The sequence below is a fragment of the Orcinus orca genome, chromosome 10, assembly GCF_937001465.1.
Source record: "Orcinus orca chromosome 10, mOrcOrc1.1, whole genome shotgun sequence".
In the NCBI taxonomy this organism is placed as follows: Eukaryota; Metazoa; Chordata; class Mammalia; order Artiodactyla; family Delphinidae; genus Orcinus; species Orcinus orca.
Genome location: NC_064568.1, coordinates 36675031 through 36692808, shown reverse-complemented (window position 1 = coordinate 36692808; position 17778 = coordinate 36675031). Strand labels below are relative to the sequence as shown.

General features: G+C 56.1%; 2 protein-coding genes across 2 annotated transcripts; one reads left to right on the top strand and one right to left on the bottom strand.

Moving 5' to 3' along the window:
- Positions 1 to 2777: 2777 nt before the first annotated feature.
- On the bottom strand, positions 2778 to 10300 carry RRP9 (ribosomal RNA processing 9, U3 small nucleolar RNA binding protein). Its single transcript, XM_004267865.4, has 15 exons — positions 10140 to 10300; positions 9788 to 9870; positions 7127 to 7236; positions 6666 to 6733; positions 6541 to 6582; positions 6148 to 6274; positions 5389 to 5513; positions 5214 to 5306; positions 4716 to 4816; positions 4497 to 4631; positions 4342 to 4404; positions 3973 to 4118; positions 3812 to 3891; positions 3071 to 3144; positions 2778 to 2947 (listed from the first exon to the last, which is right to left on the bottom strand). Exons 1-15 carry the CDS (start codon positions 10224 to 10226, stop codon positions 2854 to 2856), a joined length of 1428 nt encoding a protein of 475 aa, XP_004267913.1. The 5' UTR covers positions 10227 to 10300; the 3' UTR covers positions 2778 to 2853.
- A 726-nt stretch (positions 10301 to 11026) lies between these two features.
- Positions 11027 to 17683, top strand: PARP3 (poly(ADP-ribose) polymerase family member 3). The gene is given in 14 exon segments (XM_033424521.2): positions 11027 to 11048; positions 11689 to 11796; positions 11799 to 11866; positions 12243 to 12372; positions 12610 to 12753; positions 12756 to 12793; positions 12967 to 13005; positions 13007 to 13115; positions 13418 to 13644; positions 13883 to 14032; positions 14242 to 14328; positions 14574 to 14751; positions 15943 to 16098; positions 16540 to 17683. Coding segments are annotated over 13 exon segments (1602 nt in total). The 5' UTR covers positions 11027 to 11048; positions 11689 to 11690; the 3' UTR covers positions 16710 to 17683.
- Positions 17684 to 17778: the final 95 nt, after the last annotated feature.

Below are 17778 nucleotides of genomic sequence, written 5' to 3'. Positions count from 1 at the left end.
TTTTGGCTATGATGTTAGATAGGGGTCAAGATTTTTTTTCCAGTGAAAAATGTATTTCCTTTCTGCATTGAATTATCTTGGTACATTAAAAAAATCAATAGACTGTGTAAATGTGAGTCTATTTCTGGCTTCTCTATTCTGTATCATTGATCTGTTTGTCTGTTCTTACTCTAACACCACCTGTCCTGATTACTGTAACTTTATAGTTTTTCAAGACAGTAAGTCTTGAAATCAGATAATGTAAATCCTTCAACTTTGCACTTCTATATCAAGAATTCCCCAACTGCTCATACAGTTGATTTTTGTATATTGCCCTTGAATCTTTCAGTTTCGGGGGTGCTTTTTTTTTTTTTTTTTTTGGCACGCGGGCCTCTCACTGTTGTGGTCTCTCCCGTTGCGGAGCACAGGCTCTGGACGTGCAGGCTTAGCGGCCATGGGACATGGGCCCAGCCGCTCCGCGGCATGTGGCATCTTCCCGGACCGGGGCACAAACCCGTGTCCCCTGCATCGGCAGGCGGACTCTCAACCACTGCGCCACCAGGGAAACCCTCGGGGGTGCTTTTGATTTTTATTTATAAACAGCTTTGTTGGAATATAATTCACATGTCATACAATTCACCCCCTTAAAGTGCACAGTTCAGTGTTTTTTAGTATATTCACAGATACTTGCACACAATACCATAGGTATCTTGCCTGCTTGCTAAATTTTCTTATTCCAGTAGTTTTCTGGGTAGATTGGGGGTGCCTGTATGCCAGTTGCGGGATCTGGAGGTGAGGTATCCTAAGTGGCTTGTGGTGGGCTTCCTGATGGGGTCCACAAAGTGGTTAGTAGGACCCGCATCCCTTTGATGTTTTGAACCCTACCGGCTGTTCTCTCAGTTCCTCCCCACCCCTCAGTCATGCTGCTCACCTCAGTGTTTTGAAAGGAGTAAGAAATGCACCTCAGTGACCCCTGGGGCTGTGACTCTGAGAGGGTACCAAGGCCTCATGATGACCAGGGGGGTCTTCAGAGGACAGGAACAGGCAGAGATGGGGAGGGCCCCACCTAGTGTCTTTTGCATGGTTCAGAGCTACGAACAGAGCTAAGAGCTGCTACAGTGGCTGCCCCTCACCCATCTAATTGTGGCCCTGAGTCCATCAGGGGAGAAGACAGGAGAGCACTTGAGACCACTGGAGTGTGAGGTGGGAGGTGTAATTCTGCACCTCAGAATCACATGGCTTCATATGTTATAAAACATATAGCAGTGAGCTCATTGCCTACTCAACTTCCCTACATCTACTAGACACTGCAAACTAAACTGCTGATCCTTCTCATCCTGCTTTCTCCACCTGGTCTTTCTCATCTTGGTAAATGTCACACTGTCTGTGGTGCCACATTCATCTCATCCCACAATTAACAGATCAGCAAGATCTGTTGGCGTCACCTCCAAACACAACCCAACCATAGCTCTGCCTCCCCACTTCTGCTGGCCCTCTCACACCACCATCACCTCTTACCTGCTATTTACTATAGCTTCCTAAGTGGATGCCCTTCTTCCCCCAAACATTTACTAATTAATTCTCCACAGAGCAGTGACTTGTTTTTTCTTTTTATTGTGAACCAGATCCTATTACTCTTCTGCTTTCAACCCTCTCATGGCTTCCCATTGCTTGGGAGGAAGGAAGAGCCCAACTACAGCAGAAGTCTCAGCTGACCAAGGCTGAGACTAGAAGCCGTAAGAGGGATTATTTTCAGTTTCAATTCCAAAAGCATTTATTTTCAAACTTTCCTTTCTCCCTGGGAATGTGCTAATGGAAAAGGGGTTTGTGTATTAAGGGGCATTTCCGTGTTACTTGCAATATTATTCAAGAGGTATGTGTATGCTGTCGTTGAGCTCTATTTAAGGCGGGACATAAGGAGTGAATTCTAGTAACATCCTCTGATCCACAACAGGGTTTTCAGGGGTTCAATCTGAACCTGACCCTTCTGGCCCCAGAAGAATGAAGGTAGGAGCAGGTCTGTCCAAGGGGGAGGCCTCATGAGCAGGGGAGCAGGAGGGAAGCCCTGTAGCTTCCTCCCCCAAGGGGACCACGCTGCCGCTTGAGAACCATAGGCTCAGCTGTTGGGCCCAAGGCATTAAGGGAAAGTTCAGAGCCGATCCTTAACACACCTTGCTCATTTTCCATTGAAGAGGACACTTCCCTGCACTGCTGCCTCTCCAATCAGCCTCTCCACCTCCTCTTTACTTCACTCCATGGCAGAAGCTGAATTATCCAGTTGGTGGAATCAGGAGAACACATTAACCTGGCAGGGTCACTGCTGTGAGGAATCATGCAGCCTGGCTGTCATTTAGACCAAGGGCAGAGCTATTCCCACCTCTGACACTGTCCCCAAGCAGTGAGCAATGCAGGGTCCCACCTCCACCCGGACCCCCACCCCAAGGGCAGTCTAGCTCCTAAAGCTTCCTAACCTGGCCTGGGTGGTGCAGATCAGCCTGACTTGTAGGTCTAACTGTCTTTCTTTCAGTCCTCAGACCCCACAGCCAGCCCTTACACACACTGAACAGCCACAGCTTCTTAGCTGAGGGATCAGCAGCTTCTGACCCCAACCAGCCCGGAGCACTGGGTGGAAAGCTGGCCTAACAAAGTCGTAGAGGATACTCAGGGTCTAGGAGCCAGAAGCCAGCTGAGGGCTCCATCCCCAATTTCGCTGGAAAGGATAAAGCCCCCAGGCCTTTACTAAGCCATCCCCTGCCATCCCCCTGCCCTCCCCAGTCAAGAAGCTAGAGGAGACAAGGCCCAGAAGAGGAGGCTTTTAATACAAAGAAGGCAGGGGATGGCCTGGGAAGAACTTAAATAAAGGGGATGAGAGAGTCAGGAGCCAGCAGTAGGGGGCCTGGGGGCCCTGTGGAGAGGGATGATGCAGACAGAGTTCCGGGCCTCTTTGATCCGCCACCACCGGCCAAGCCTGCAGGGGCGAGAGGAGCAGCTGAGGGCGGGCCCAGCCCCACCCGGGATCCACCCCATTCCCACCCAGCCACCCACCCTATGCCATTTGCCCCACCCGCACCCCTCGAGAAGTGCCTCATACCTGTGCTCCTGCCCTACCCCGGCCACCAGGAAGTCCCCAGCACTGGAGAACTTGAGGCTATTGATAAAGCCCACCTGAGAAGAGGGAAGGACAAGGCAGTAAGATGTGAGAACAGATCCCTCACCACAGCCCCAGCATCACAGTCAAAGGCCCAGCCTGGGTTAAATCCCTGCTCTGCGTCCTGCCACCTGGGCCAGCCCTCTACCCCTCAGGGCCTCAGCATCCACCTCTGTGAGATGGGGAAAGTAGAGCACAGGCCTCGCAGAGAGTTTGTGGGGATGAAGGAGATGGTGTACACCAAGTAGGGCCTGGCTCCTGGTCCTGGCTCTGGAGACTCCATGACCATCACCATTGACCCAAGCCCTGAACTGTCACTAGAAGTCACTGACAGATCCTGCCACTCTGCCCTAGGTTGCACCAAGTCCACACACCCTAGCCTGGCATTCAGTCTGGCACCAGTCATGCAGATCCCATCACAGGGCCAGGCCCTCCATGCCTTTGCCCACACTTCCCTGCCTTGTACCCCAGTAACCAGGACAGGGCCTAGGACAAGGAGGGGAGTGGAGGCGGGGAAGGGAGAGGAAGAAGGGAGGGTTCCTGCAGGCCCTGTGCTAGGAGCTGGGGCTAGAAAGAGAAATCATAGCTGGCCCTGCTCTGAGGAACCGCCCTTCTGGCAGGAAAACACTGTAACGGGCCTTGGGAGTGTGGTAAAGACAGGCTGGGTATTCAAGCCTCACTCACCAGGGGGATGTCGCAGAGAAGGTCAAGCTGCCGGAAGCCCTCCCCGCATTGCCAGAGCCGCACAGAGTTGCTGTGAGAGCCTGGGGGACAGGGAGACAGTGAGCACCCCCCTCACCAGCCCACCCTGAGATCCCCTCCTTTCTGCCACACAGGGCACCCACCTGTGGCCACGAGGTCCGTGTTGAGCAAGGCTGCCACCGATGACACCCAGAAGGGCTGCTCCAAGCCCAGCTCCCCCCGCAGCCCATGGGCCTCACGCTGCAGGGCAAGTGGCCGCTTCTTAGAGAGGCCCCACAAGGCTACAGAACTGTGGACAGGGAGCACGGTCAGTGAGGGGGCCAGGGGCAGGGCAGAAGGGCCACAAGGCAGGAAGGGACCAAGTGCACACCAGCCACAGGAAGCAGACCAGGTCCCCTGCGCTCTTTGCCTCAATGTCCTCATCTATGGAAAGGGGTTACTACAGCTCCCGAGCAGGAGGATTCTACGCGGCAAGTCCAGGGGCAGTGGCAGTGGTAGAAGGCAGCACTTACCCATCGTCTGCACCCGACACCATGTGCTCCTCATTGATGAGCTGGATGCTGTCAATGGAGCCCCTGGAGAAAGGCACCATGAGGGGCGTGGCCCAACCTCACCCCCAGCCCATGCGGGTGGCCCCCTCAATGCCCGGTGCAGCAGGCCGCCTTACTGGTGGCCGTAGAAGACAAGCTGGGACTCCTCGGGGATCTTCCACACACGCACGGTCCCGTCCCGGCCCCCGGCGGTCACGCAGCACTCCCTGCTCAGAGCATCCAGTGCAGCCACAGCATCCTGGTGCCCGAAGCTGGAGAGGGGGACAGAGGGAGGATGGGGTCACCCGTGAACCTGCACGCACACATCCGCGTGCCCTCTGCCTGCGCATACTCACAGCGTCTCCACGTAGGAGTTCTCCGCCACATTCCACACCTTCACAGAGCGGTCGTGGGACGTGCTGTAGAGCTGGTGGGTGCCTCTGCGGAATGCCAGCCCCTAAGGGTGCATGGAAAGAGGGCAAAAGGAATCTGGACTACAGCAGGAGAGACAGAGGTCAGGCCCAGGGAGGACGTCCTGAAAAGCAGGTCACGTGGCACAGGAAGCCAGCCCCCATCAAGAGCGCTGTGGGGCTCTACGTGGAGCCAGGGGCACACTTGCCTGCCCTCAAGCAAGTACAGACTTCTCAGGCCTCCCTCTCCCTAGGCAAGCTCGACTCAGTCTCCCCCAGCTCTTCCCTATTGCTTCACCCTGTTTCTGTCCTGTTCACCAAAGTGCAGGTTCCCTGAGGATGGGGACCCACTGCCTCTTTCACACCATTCCCTGGATCCCAGTACCATGCCTGGCCCACTCGGGTGCTCGAGAAACGTCCACTAAAGGAGGCCCAGCTTCTCACCGACACAGCGTCCCGGTGTCCCGTGAAGGTGTACAGGTGCTGGCAGCTCTGGGCCTCCCAAATGAGAATGAGCTTGCTGCGGTCACCCGAGGCCTATGGAGACAAGGGCAATGGCCATGGGCACCCACCATGTGCCCACACCTCTCACCTACTCCCGGGGCCAATCCTGCCTTACCAGGTACTTGCCATCGGAGGAGATGGCCATGCAGAGGACGTGGCTACTATGGCTGGAGGGCTGCCCCTCGGCACCCTTCTTGGCTCGAGGGATCACATGAAGCTTCCGTCCACTTTCCACACTCCCTGACACCAAGGGGGAAGAGAGATGCTACTGGGACACAAGGCAGGACTGTCTGGCAACCCCCCTCAAGGGCAGCGTGGCACCATGGAAAAACTCCTGGCCTCAGGTCAGAAGATCTGGTTTAGCCACTGTGAGCCCCTGGACAAGTCACCTCAGTTTCCTCATCTGTTAAGTGGTGACAATAATCCCAAAGAGCAGCCATGAAGCCCAGAAGAAAAGGGACAGGAAAGTGCTTGGGACTGATGGTACGAGCTCTTCCTGTTACTACTATGGGTGGATGAGGACAGCCCTCAGTGGTCAAAGGCCAGGAACCCAGGAGGACCAGGAACTCAATCCCAGGACTGCACAGAGCCTCAGCTGTCCTCTAGTCCAACTGCCCAACTGAAGCATCAACTCCCATTAAATCATCATCCTGCCTCCACTCCATCATCTCCAATGACATTGACAGGGAGCTCACAAGTCCCACTCCTGGGCAGAAGCTTCCACTGTCATCCAGAGAACACCTCTTTGGAAGCAAACCTGTCTCCGGAAGCTTCCCCCGTCGGGTCTCAGTTTTCCCTGATTATTTCTTCCTCCCCAGACCAGCTGGCCCAGATGATCCCTCACAGCTGCACCCCCACGCAGGCACTCACTCACACTTAATAATGGTGCAGTCTTTGGCGGCAGAAAAGATGGCCAGGTCGTCAGGGGTGATAACCAAACATGTGATGGACAGCTGGTGGCCCCGTAAGATTCGAATGTCAGCAGGGTCTGGGGCCTGGATCTAGGCAGGCAGGGACCGGGTCACTGCAACTAGGGGCAGGAAGGCCCCCCTCCACACACACACATGCCATCCTTTCCCACCACACTGCCCAGAAGGAAAACCGGACCCAGGGCTGCCAAGACCAGACCATTACCTGACCCTGTCTGCCCAAGTGCCCACTATGTTCCAGAGCAAACACCCCACAGCCTGAGTCCCCAGTTGGGCCATCTGCCCACCAACCCAGGTGATTCCCTCCAATCTGACACCAAAGTGCCCTGTCTGCTCACCTCCTTTGCCACCGACTTCTGCAGCCTGCCTCTCTGCTCGAGCTGCATGGAGAGGAGAGGGGTGAGATCCCAGGAGCAGGACCAGCCCCATCCCTTCCCTCCCACCACCCTTCCTCCACACTCACCACGTCCTCCTTCAGCCTCCCTGCCACCTGGTCCTCCTCAAATTCGCGGGCCTCGGCCTTCTCCTCCTCTGTGTAGGACAGACCAAGCCAAGTAAACCCAGGCCAACAACACCCCACTTTTCCCTTCCCATCCCCACCCACCACCTCAGTCCTGGGCCCTGAACATTTGGGCTGTGTCCCATGGAAGTTCAGGCCACCTCAGCCAAAGGGGAGGGAGGGCTGGATGGTCTCCTGCCCACCCCCTGCCTTTACTTATCAGATCAGTCTGAAGCCCCCTGAAGGCCTGGCCCACCCCAGAAGATCCATTAGAGCTCCTAGCCACCCTCCCACAGGGCCGCCAGCAGCAGCAGCCCCAGCAGCCCACCGGCTACCTGCATCAGTCACCCACCAGGTGGCTGGGGCCACAGCAGGCAGACTCAGGCATAGGCCCCGCCCCTCACCTGCCCAGTCCACAGGCTCACCTTGCTGCTTGAGCTGCTCAAGGTAGAGCTTGGCCAAGCGCAGCTTCTTCTCCTGTGCGGTCTCCTCCAGCTCCTCCGCCTCCTCCTCCTCATTCCTCCTGGGAACTAGGCTGTGAGCAGGAGGAACTAGGCTGTGAGCAGGAGGGCTCGGCCCGCTCCTCTGGCCACTAGGACCGTGCTCCTCGCTGCTTCCCCAGCCACTTGACACCCCCATCCCTGCCAGCCCTCATGGCCAATGGTCTCACACACAGAAAACTGAAAGATGTGACTTACCAAACTGAAAGGGCCCACCCAGGGCCCAACGTAAGGGTGAAAACAGACCCCAAACCCAAAGAGATCACTGGGAAATCTCTCAACTCTGGAGGGAAAGAGAAGGTTCTACAGGCTTCCAAGAAAAATCAGACCGTATACAAAGGGTCAGGAATCAAAATGACTCCAGAAGCCTCAACAGCAACACTGAGAGCAGAAAACAAAGGAGCTGCACGTACAAAATTCGGAATAAAACGCTAACCACTGGAATGGCATGCCAGTTAAACCATTAATGATAAATGAAAACATATCAGATGTACAAGGTGCCACAAAAGTGGTCCTTTCTCCTTCTTTTAAGGATGGAGGATGTGCTCCCTGAACAAGAGAGTAAGCTAAGAATGGGGAAGGCACGGGAGACAGGAAACAGAAGATCCAACATGTAAAGCAGAAACGGTAGATCTCAGAACAACAACGACCCCCCAGACACAGGGGAGCAGCCAGCCCAGATCTGATGCAAGGAACCAAGAGGCAGACGTGTTGGGACTATCAACGCCCCATCCTCACTGCCAAGGCACCATCCTCTACCCTGAGGATGGGATTCCAGGTGAAGCTTAACTGGGCCTGGCTTGACCTTGTGCTAGTGAAGTCCCTGCTTTCCCCTCCATGCCCCTCACTCAAGATAAGTCCTACTTTGACTTGCTCCTGGGAGCTGGAGGTAAGTCACGGGAACTCAGAAGCAGAAAACCCAGGGCAGCCCGTTCCCTCTGATCAAGTGCCTGTAGATACCTAGTCGCTGTCAGGTAGCCCAATTGTTTCCTAGACTCATCCATGACCTTGCCCACAACTTCCCCAGAAACGACCTTGGAAATTCTCAAGGAAGCCAAGGCCTGACCATGCTCCTGAGACCGGTTAGTACCCAGTGCGCAGCAAGTCTTCAGCCAACAGGGTTGGTGCTGCCCTTCCCTCATACACCAGGGTCTTAACTTCTACTCAGTTTACCCAAGGAATCAATCTATTGTTTCGGGTTCACACATAGAAGACAGAACTCTAAAGAAAATCAAAGCAAGTATACAACCATTGTAATTCCACTCAAATAACATTCTGGAAAAGGCAAAATTCTAGGGACAGCAGTTACCGGTTGGAGTGGGGTGGGAACTGACTGCAAAGGAGCCATGGGGGATTTTGGTGGGTGGTAAAACCCTTCTATATCTTTACAGTGGTGGTAGTTACACGACTATATGCGACTGTCACAACTCACAGAACAGTACACTAAGAAAGGTAAATATTACTGTATGTAAGTTATACCTGAATCAGAAAAGGGAAAAGGAAAAAAAAGAAGAAAAAGGAAGGAAGGAAACCAAAGAAATGATTAACTTAAGTCAGGAATGGCAGTTGGGGCTTCTAAGTTTCTACGAATGGTCTAGTTCTGGTGGGTGCACAGAGGTTCATCATTTCATCATTACTCTTTATGGTACAATTACATTTCGTTAACTCTTCTGTAGCTGATACATTTCACAATACATTTTAAAAATATTTAAAAGTGCTTAGCACAGGGCCTGGCACACACCCACAGTAACCTTAAGACTACAAAAAGTATATATTAAATCTGTGAGCAGATTAAGGCCAACATGTACTCAACTTTTAGAATTAGAATTTCTAAAGCCAACTCTTAAGGAAGGCACCGGGATTCTCTGATATGACAGCTTCCATGCCACAGGGTCAGGCCTGATACCTTGCCAGCCCCCTCTGAACTCTGCAACATACTCCACCCCCATCACCTGCAGAATGGAGGAGGTACGCAAAGCCCTCCACAGTCCAGATGCACCCACTGCCTACCCTCCCATCCTCTTCATCTCCCATCTAGCCCACTTAGCCCCCAGACTTTTCTCTGGTCCCTGAATGCCTTCCCTATCTCTCCATGAGGAACCCCTCCTCATCTCTCCAGGCCCCATTTAAACTCCCCTTCTCTGTTCCGACAACACGCAGCTCTAAGATACACATCCCACTACAACACATTCCGTCTTCACCTGCCTGCTCATCTCTGTTCTCTCAACAGTGAAACTAGTGCCTGGCACTCTCAATAACTGTGAAATTGTGGGAGAACAGAATGAAGAACTAGCAAGCATTTCTTGCATCCCTCTCCCCTTGCCTGGAGTTCAGCTCCCTGTCATGAAGGAAGGTCTCACTGGTCTCCCATTAGGACTGGGGGTCCTCCCCACACAGAGACCGCCCCTGCAGTGAAGGAAATGACAGTTCTCAGGGTCAAAAAGTGGAGGAAAGAATCAAGATCTGAGAATCAAGGGTCAGAGTCCTGGGTTCTAGGCCCAGCTCTAGCCCCCGTCATTGAGTACTCCTTCCATACACAAATGGGCCCCAGTGTTCTTTTCTACTAGGTGGAAAAAAAGAGCTCACCTCTCAGTCTCCGAGTCGCTGGAGATCTCCTCATTCATCTTGCCGCCACCCTTGGACTTGCCCTTGTCCCCAGAAGAGTCGCCCTAGGAATTATATAATACTTTCTTTGGTCGGGGTCCCGACCACCCCGGCTCGACCAAGGGCCCCTTAGGGTCCCTCGAGAGTCACTGGGAAAGGCGGTAGCCCCCGGCTCAAGTGAAAGGATTTTTCAGTATTTGGCGCGCGGAGAACGGGACGAAGCTGACTCCAGCTGGGGTCCCGGGGTCGAGGGGACCGGTGCCGGGGCCCCCGGATGGGGATAATGGCCCAGTAACATAGGATGGACCCCGGCCCGCCAAAGCGCCGTGCTCACCTTTCGCCGCAACTTGCCGGCCCCCGCACCAGCCCCGGCCCCCGAGGCCGGCTTTCCCCTCTTTCGAACCGCCCCAGTCGCCGACATGCTGCCCACCGTGTGTGTTGCGGCGGCTCCTGGCGAACTCACGTGGCGGCTGAACCCGGGCCGTCCCACAAGACTCCAAGCCAAGATAGGCTCCCACCGCCCGGTGGGCCCCGCCTCCCACAGCTCCATTGGGCCCTTGGGTAGGTTCTGTCTCGCCCCCAAGCGCCCATAGGATAAATGTCTGTGGCCACGCCTCCTAGAACTCCTATAGGCTCCCGCGCCCGGCTCCAGTAGGAAGCAAGCCTCTCCCTGGCGCTTCCGGCCAACGGCTGCGGCGCGTGCGCCCTGCCGCTGACGGACGTATGAAGAGGGGTCGGACCCCGACACCGTCTCTGTGTTTGCTCTCCTTGGACGCTGGGGGGCGCCAGAGACGCGGGATTCCTTTTCCTGGAACGTGACTCGTCCCCGTCAGGGGCGGGGGCCAGGGTGAGAGAGTCTGACTCTAAATAACCGGGGCGGGGGAGAGGGATCCGGCAGCCCCCGGGAGAAGGCAATGCCCGCACCTGGGGCCAAGGTCACTGGACAACCGGTGGATACGTATTGCATGCCTCAGGCCAGATGAGCAGCTCTAAGGGCGCGTCAGTCCCCTGGGCCTTGGCTGTGTCCGGATCAAGTGTCCACCCATCCATGGGACAGGCTGCCTGCCCGCCTCGGCCTGCCCAGCCTCTGACTCACCAGACTGGTGGCCAAATAGCTGGAATCCTACCCACACCCACTTCTTCCCTGCTCCCCTAAGGCTTACGAGAGGTTGTTAGAACTAGGACTGTCTGGGAGTTACTGACCTGGTGGCCACAACCTCTCCCAGGTCCCTGCTTCTCTTAGGTGAGTGCTCTATGGCCTCTCCCACAGCCCTCCACAGGGCAGGGCAGGGCGGGTGTGACTGACCCTTGCCCTCTGGCAGTTCAATGCCACTGGTCTGGGACGGAGGCTGGCACCCCAGAACTCTTGAACCTGCTGGGAAGGGTTTCTGCGCTATTGGGTCCTAATCTTTGGAGAGACAGATGTGGCCTTAGGAGTGCTAGCCCCCCGGGAGCCACTGCCCACTCTCCTCCATAGCTGGGGTGACTCAGCCCAGCAACCATGCCAGGTCCAAGTTAGCTGAGATGGGGGAGGAGCAGAGAGTGCTCTGGGGAGAGGAGCCCAGAAATGGGAGGGGGCAGATTCTCCTTTCACTTTCCCTTCAACCTCAGAACACACAAAAGAGCCATAGAGGGTGGAGAGCCCCTCTTCCTTGGCCAGACTGGGCAGACTGGACAGGGGCCTGGCCTGGCCCTGGTGACTGGAGAAAGGGGTGTATCTGGGGTGCAGAGAGCGGTTTTGGTCAGGGACCGGGAGTGGGGAAATGGAGGCAGAGGGAGGTCACCAAAGGGCAATCTCAGGGTGGGGCAAGTTAGTGCTGTGCCAGCCAGGTGGGACGCAAATGTCACGGATGCCTGAGGACCCCCTCTGTGCCCTAGAACAGCCATGGCTCCAAAGCGCAAGCCCCAGGTACAGCGTGAGGGTCCTGAGAAGAAGAAGGGGCGTCAGGGGGCACAAGAGGAGGACAGTTTCCGCTCCACTGCCGAGGCCCTCCACCCACAGAGAAGCGCATAGCCTAAGTGGGCCCCCTGTGCCCACTCAGCTGCAACCCTAGGACCCAGGTAAGCTGTAGTCCCCAGCCAGTCCCAGTGCCTGCTCCGTCTTGGGTACAAGTACACTCAGACCTCCTCCCCTCCCCCTTGGCTCTGGCTAAATAGCTCAAGGCTCCCAAGTAAACTGTGTTCTTCCAAGACCCCAAAGGTCAGGCAGGGCTATATCCCATCAGATCCAGGTGGGTCATGTCTGCTCTTCAGACCCCAGGACAGGCCCCTGAGCTGCTCAGTCTTCCCCCAACGACACTTAAGGCAGGGTTCCCAGACAGGGCCTCCTCTGACACCCCAGTGCAGTGTGATTCCTGTCAGCGTGCAGCCAGGTACCCCATCCCACTCAGGGGCGGCCGGAGCCAGCCTGCCCTCCACGCACCCACTCTGGCCACAGGTGCATGAAGACTACGACTGTACCCTGAACCAGACCAACACTGGGAGCAACAAAAACAAGTTCTACATCATCCAGCTGCTGGAAGAAGGTGACTGCTTTATCTGCTGGAACCGCTGGGGGCGCGTGGTGAGTACCACTCACCCACCTGTGCCCGCATCCTCCCCACCTCTCCCTGCTCAACGCATGGCCCCTGCTTCCCGGGTCCCCACAGCTTACTCAGGCCAAAAGGCCACAGCCTCTGACTGTGCCCTGCCCCACCTCTGACATCCAGGGGCGCTCGGCAGAGGGCCTGCACAGTAGAGGCCAGCAAACATTTACGGCGGGCACTGTGGTAGGCACACCTCTGAAAGCTGTTGCTTGCCGGGAGAGGTGGGCCAGTCACAACTCAGCCGCTTCATGTCACTGGAGGATGCACAGAAGGACTTTGAAAAGAAGTTTCGGGACAAGACCAAGAACAGCTGGGCAGAGCGGGACCACTTTGTGGCCCACCCCAGCAAGTATACACTTATCGAGTACAGAGAGAGGATGAGGCCCAGGAAGCCATGGTGAAGGTGAAGTGGCCAGAGAGGGAGGGTGGGCCTGGGCCGAGGGAAGGGACAGCCACTGCCCAGCTGTATACTCTCAGGCACAGGCCTTCCTCTCTGGCCTCGGTCTGGCCAGGCCCTGCTCTAGGTGCAGGTGCCCTGCCCAGCTGCTCCTGCCCAGGTGGGCCCTCTACCCCTAGGTAGACAGAGGCCCAGTGAGGACCGTAGTTCGTGGTTCAGCAAGTGCAGCCCTGCTCCCTGGACGCAGCCACACAGAAGCTCATCACCAACATCTTCAGCAAGGACATGTTCAAGAATGCCATGGCTGGGCTTCCCTGGTGGCACAGTGGTTGAGAGTCCGCCTGCCTATGCAGGGGACACAGGTTCGTGCCCTGGTCCAGGAAGATCCCACATGCCACAGAGCGGCTGGGCCCGTGAGCCATGGCCGCTGAGCCTGCGCGTCCGGAGCCTGTGCCCCACAACGGGAGAGGCCACAACAGTGAGAGACCCGCATACCGCAAAAAAAAAAAAAAAAAAAGAATGCCATGGCTATCATGAACCTGGGTGAGGGGGGAGGAGCCAGGGAGGGTAGCAGGGGTCTGGGGGTGGCAGGGCTGAGGGCCTGACTCCCCACTCTCCCCATCCCCCCAGATGTGAAGAAGATGCCACTGGGGAAGTTGAGCAAGCAGCAGATTTCCCGGGGTTTGGAGGCCTTGGAGGCAGTGGAGGCGGCCCTGAAAGCCCCCGCAGGTCGTGGTCTCAGCCTGGAGGAGCTGTCCTCCCACTTCTACACCATCATTCCCCACAACTTCGGCCGTAGCCAGCCCCCACCCATCAACTCCCCGGAACTTCTGCAGGCCAAGAAGGATATGCTGCTGGTGAGGGTTGGCAGGTTGCAGGCAGTGGGGTTACCAAACAGATAGATGGGGCAAGGGAGATGGGGGACAGATAGATCGACTGCGATGGGCAGGCCGAAGGACAGGGGAGGGGAAGGACAGACAGATAGATGGGGTGGGGCTGAATAAGGTGGGGTGGCCATGGTCCTATTTATGTGGGAGGGGGAGGGGAGGCCCAGGGTCAAGGGGACACACAAGCTGCCAGTGCCCATCCCCTTAGGTGCTGGCAGACATCGAGCTGGCCCAGACCCTGCAGGCAGCCCCCGAGGAGACAAAGAAAGTGGAGGAGGTGCCACACCCACTGGACCGAGATTACCAGCTCCTCAAGTGCCAGCTCCAGCTGCTGGACCCAAAGGTGCCTGAGTACAAGGTGGGCCGGTCCCCACAGAGGAGCCGAGCTAGCAGTGGGCACTGGCCCCTTGCCTGTCTGCCCTCCAGGTGCCCAGAAGAATCCCTTTCCTAGGGCCTTCTCTCGCTGTGTCTCCAGGGCCTGAGGAGAGCTCTGGAACTGCAGGGGACAAGTGGAGGTTAGTCCATACATTTCTTGCTCTTGGCACCCAGTTTCTTCTCTCCCCGCAGGTGATACATCCCTGCTTGGAAAAGACTGGCAGCAAGTACAGTTGCCCTGCTCTTCAACATAGTTGGACAGTGAACCGAGAAGGGGAGGTGAGGAAGATTCCCTCCCCACCATCACTACCTTGTCCCTTAGGGAGATGATCTTGGCTTATCTTCCCTTTAGCGAGTTGGCTGAGAAACTCTGACCAGTTTCCACCAGGCCTAGGTCTTGTGCATGTGTGCATGAGTATGTGAGTGACTAGGGAACCCTTGGCCTTGGTCATACCCTCTGATGGCAGATAGAAACACCTGAGCTTGGGTGGCATGACTCTCCTGGTTCCCATCTCCCCCCCTAGGGAGATCAGTTCCAGGCCCACGACAAGCTGGGTAATCGGAAGCTACTGTGGCACGGCACCAACGTGGCTGTGGTGGCCGCCATCCTCACCAGTGGGCTTCGCATCATGCCACATTCTGGTGGCCGTGTTGGCAAAGGCATCTACTTTGCCTCGGAGAACAGCAAGTCAGATGGCTATGGTGAGGTGTCCCTCAGAGCCAAGCCCTGAGTGGGTATGGGGACACTAAGGAGCATGGGGCCCATTACTTGTCCCACCTGCAGTGGATCCAGGAGAGGACCCCTCGGATAGTTACTGACTAGAGAGCTCTGTGGGGCATCCTGGGGGTTGGGGGACTCAAAGGAGGCATCTGCTGGTCAGCGACAGCTTCCTGGAGAAGGCGATGCAGATGGGATGAGTGTGCCAACCTGACCTGGGAGGGGGTGAAAGAGGAGCCTTCAAGGTAAAGCAGCCAGGGAGTGGCACGAAGCCTGGGAGGCTGCGGCAGGTCAGCACCTCCAGGCACGGCCTGATGACAAAGCTTAGAGCAAATGCCTAGTGTGGGTGTGGGGTTTGGGGGCCCAGGAGGATCAAGGGAGCCTTATTCAGAAAGTGATGGGGAGTACAGTTGAACGTGGCTGCAGCCGTTGGGAGGGTGGCAAAGGCCAGAGGCTGCAGGGAGGCTGTGTTCCCATCCAGGCCAAATGTGATGGGCCCCCAGCCCAGGGCAATGGAGGCGGAGGAGAGAATCCATGAGAGGAGTATGTGGGAGGTGGGATGGGCAGCATTGTGGGAAAGGGTCGAGGGTGTCTCTAATGACCCCCAAGTTTCTGTCCAGGGGTGTCCTCACTGAGGTGACCTGCCCCTACTGGCTTCTCAGCCCAGGTTGACCTCATTATTGGAGACCACTGCCCTCCGCCACTCAAGAGACCAAGGTCGGAGGATTCATCCAAGTGCAGATGGAGCTGAAGGTTGCTCAAGGCCAAGGCGTCCACTAGGAGGGCAGAGGAGCCTAAGAAGAAGTGGAGGGTGGCCTCAGGAGAGCATTGCAAGGGGGTCTCAGGGTAGAGGGTGAAGGATGCCGTGGCAAAATCAGCAGAGCAGGCCTGAAAAGCCCCCACCCCAGATATGGTCACTGGAAGGCCATTACTGACCTTGGTGAGGGTGGCAGACGCCTGGACTCTGGGAATTGAGCAATGGAGGAGAGAGTGGGGAGGGAGCACAGCCAGGACAAGGGGCCTGGAGAAATGGATGGAGGAAGGACGGAAGAAAGATGGGTACTTTTCTGGGCCGGGGCAGCAAAGCCAAAGGAGATAACAGTGCAGCAGAGAGGAGCCCAGGGAGTCAGGCAGAGAGCCAGTCTGCCTACCCTGAGCCTCCCTGTGTCCCCCAGTTACTGGCATGTCCTGCGGGGCCCATGACATTGGCTACATGTTCCTGGGTGCGGTGGCAGTGCGCAGAGAGTACCGCATCACCGTCTATGAGCCCAGCTTGAAGCAGCACCCCCCTGGCTTCGACAGTGTCATTACCCGTGGCCACACAGAGCCTGGTGAATCCCATGAAGCTGGACAGGCCTAAGGATAGAGGTGAGGCTGAGATAGAGCAGGATGCTTTCAGGGAGGAGGTGAGCAAGGAAGGGGCTTGTGAGGAAGGACGAAAAGAAGCAGGATTCTTCAATGCAGTCATTCACTTTATCATTCAACAAACATTCACTGATTCAACAAATCTTTCCTGGGCATCCAGGAGAGCTTCAAAGAAGAGGTGTCATTGACTGAGCATTGAAAGATGAGCAGGCATTTCCCAGGCAGAGAAATGGGGGAGGAGATTCCAGGCAGAAGGCCCAGCCTATGCAGCGGTTTGGAGTTTGGCAAGGTGGGAATGAGTGGGCACTCCCTGTGGTAGAAGTAGAGAGCACAGGGGGTAGGACTTACCGGTAAAGCCAAGGACCAGTGACCCTTGGGTCATTCATGGCCCTTGCTGTGCCCTGCAGTTCCAACTCAGGACACCAAGCTAGAGCTGGATGGCCAGCAAGTGGTGGTGCCCCAGGGCCAGCCCATGCCCTGCCCAGAGTTCAGCAGCTCCAGCTTCTTCCAGAGTGAGTATCTCATCTACCAGGAGAGTCAGTGCCGCCTATGCTACCTGCTGGAGGTTCGCCTCTGAGCTGTCTGCCCGACCCGCCTCCCGTCCACCGCCAGGAGCTAGACCATCATCCTCAATCTTCCTCCCATCCCTGGTGCCCCCATGTCACCCCTTCTTGCTCTCAAATCTCCCTCCTGTGTCCAGACAGTGATCCCCTCTCCCTCTAATCCTTGTGGTCCTGGCATGGCTGTGGCCTCAGTCTCGTCTCCTAAGGTGATGGGTGTGATGGATTGGCATTATTACTGGGACACGGATACAGCAGCCTATTCAAGCCTGTGTAGTTAGAGGGGCACAGGCTGAGAGCGGGCGGGTCCCACAACCCCCCGGGCCATCCACCCTGGCCCAGACTGTCCATCCGAGAGAGGCGTGATCACCGAGGTGGGCTGAACTTCAGACATGCACAGGCAAGTGCACATTGTATTGGCTCACCCCCCTGACCTCTGTCTGTGCCAAAGCTGCACCAGGCCTGGGCCTTCTTGCTTTCCACAGTGACCCACCACACCACATAGCAGTTCCAGCCCCACTCCAGGGAGTGACCACTCACACGGAGGACGTGGGTTGTACACACACTCCCACCCACCCTGGTCAGTCTACATTGGTCACTGCAACGACTGGCCTCCTCTGATCATTGAGCCTCCAAAAGGGACCGTCCCCATCAACTCAGAACTGTTGGTCATGTGGGGACCCACCTGGTGATTCTGTCCTTTAGCCCAGACGTGGCCAGGCAAATCAAGCATTCCTTGTGTCTTGGCACCAAACACCCATGTGTGTCTTCTATGTGAATATCATAAATGAATTGAGAATATCTGCAAGGGGTGCAGCTCTGCTGTCATGAAAGAATGCTAGTTATCACCCCAGGCTACCCTGTCCACAAACAAGGGGTGCAGATGCTAGACAGCAGGTCAGGGTCCAGTGCAGTGTCACACACCACATTTAGTTGTCGTGTCTCTTTGGTCTCCTTTCATCTGAAACCATTCTTCAGCCTTTTTTTTTTTCCTTCATAACTTAGACACTCTTGACACTACTGAAGAGTACAGGCCAGTTGTTTTATAGACTGTCTCTCAGTTCGGGTTTGTCTGATGTTTTGCAG